This window comes from Nematolebias whitei, unplaced genomic scaffold (genome assembly GCF_014905685.2).
Source record: "Nematolebias whitei isolate Nwh7 unplaced genomic scaffold, NemWhi1 Nwh_scaf_105, whole genome shotgun sequence".
Classification (NCBI taxonomy): domain Eukaryota; kingdom Metazoa; phylum Chordata; class Actinopteri; order Cyprinodontiformes; family Rivulidae; genus Nematolebias; species Nematolebias whitei.
The window spans coordinates 15,585-17,082 of record NW_023618650.1 but is presented as its reverse complement, the minus strand read 5'-3'; the positions used below and the strand labels follow the sequence as shown (position 1 = coordinate 17,082).

The 1,498-nt window shown below is 49.6% G+C and overlaps 1 protein-coding gene across 1 annotated transcript; it reads left to right on the top strand.

Annotated features, from left to right (window-relative positions):
- Window positions 1-311: 311 nt before the first annotated feature.
- On the top strand, window positions 312-1,428 carry LOC119429211 (craniofacial development protein 2-like; the record flags this gene model as incomplete). Its single annotated transcript, XM_037696886.1, has 1 exon — window positions 312-1,428. A coding segment is annotated over exon 1 (1,117 nt), but the record flags the coding sequence as incomplete, so codon positions are not given.
- Between the last annotated feature and the right edge of the window lie 70 nt (window positions 1,429-1,498).

Below are 1,498 nucleotides of genomic sequence, written 5' to 3'. Positions count from 1 at the left end.
CTGAGCTCACTGCTATTTCTGCTTCATGCTGGTGAGCCTCTGATCCCATTTACACAGTGACCTGTAGTCAGGGGAGGCAGTTATCATGACAAGTAAATTACTAACAATGATAAGAGAAATATATTTGACCACTGACTGTTCTATGAAACTAACTCCGCCAAGGACGGTCCCAAGCCCGGCTGAAAAAGGAGGAGGGTTGGGCGTGGAGCTAGCAACTCCACCCTGGAAAACAAACCAGTGCTACAGAAACTGCAGCGACAACTTCAACTCAACAACTGCCTGGACGGGAACACTCCTCTTCAGGGGGGGCCATGACGCGCGCCGATGAAAGCCTTCGGGAAGCCAGCTCGCCGACAAGTCTTCTTACGACAAAGGCCAAGACCAGGATAGGGACCTGGAACATCAGAACCCTATACGAAAGTGGAAAGTCAGCGCAGGTGGCCAGCGAAATGAGAAAATACAACATCAAAGTTCTCGGACTATGTGAGACCCGATGGAATGGAAGCGGCCAGACCAGACTGTCTTCTGGAGGAACTATCATCTACTCCGGACATGAAGACGCGGACCACGACCACACCCAAGGAGTCGCGCTACTGTTGGCGCCGGAGGCTACAAGGGCTTTGATGGCGTGGGAACCTGTCTCACCAAGACTGATGTCAGCAAGATTCAACGCCAAGGGCAGAAAAACAACCATCATCCAGTGCTACGCACCTACAAACGCAGCGGAAGAAGAAGATAAAGCAGACTTTTACAGTGCTTTGCAGTCTCTTCTAGACGAGACACTAAGAAGAGACATGAAAATCGTAATGGGCGACTTGAACGCCAAAGTGGGAAGTGACAACACAAACAGAGAACTCATCATGGGCAGGCATGGCGTAGGAACCTGCAACGAGAACGGAGAGCTGTTTACAGATTTCTGTTCATTCAACGACCTCGTCATAGGGGGCACCATCTACCCACACAAGAAGATCCACAAGACAACGTGGACTTCACCAGATGGAAAGACTGATAACCAGATAGACCACTTCACCATAGACCGCAAGTGGAGACGGAGTGTGATGGATGTCAGAGCAAGGCGCGGCGCCGACGCAGCCTCAGACCATCAGTTGCTTGTGGCAACAGTGAAGACCAAGCTGCGATCCTTCTGTGACTCATCTGGCAGACCACATCACAAGTTCAATATACAGTTTTTGAAAGACAGTAAGAAGAAAGAAGAGTTCAACTGTGATGTCAAGAACAAGTTCGAAGCGCTAGCAGATCTGGTTGAAGAGACAGTAGAGAACCACTGGGCTGAACTACAGAAGACCTGGAAGACCGCTTGCACCAATGTTCTGGGGAAGAAGGAGAGAGAGCAGAAAGAATGGCTGTCACAAGAAACGTGGAAGAAGATTGAAAAGAGGAGAGAACTAAAGCAGCAGATAAACAGATGTCAGGACCAACAAGAGAAGTCAGAACTTAGAGCAGCGTACTGGGAATCGAACCGAGAAGTGAAGAGGAG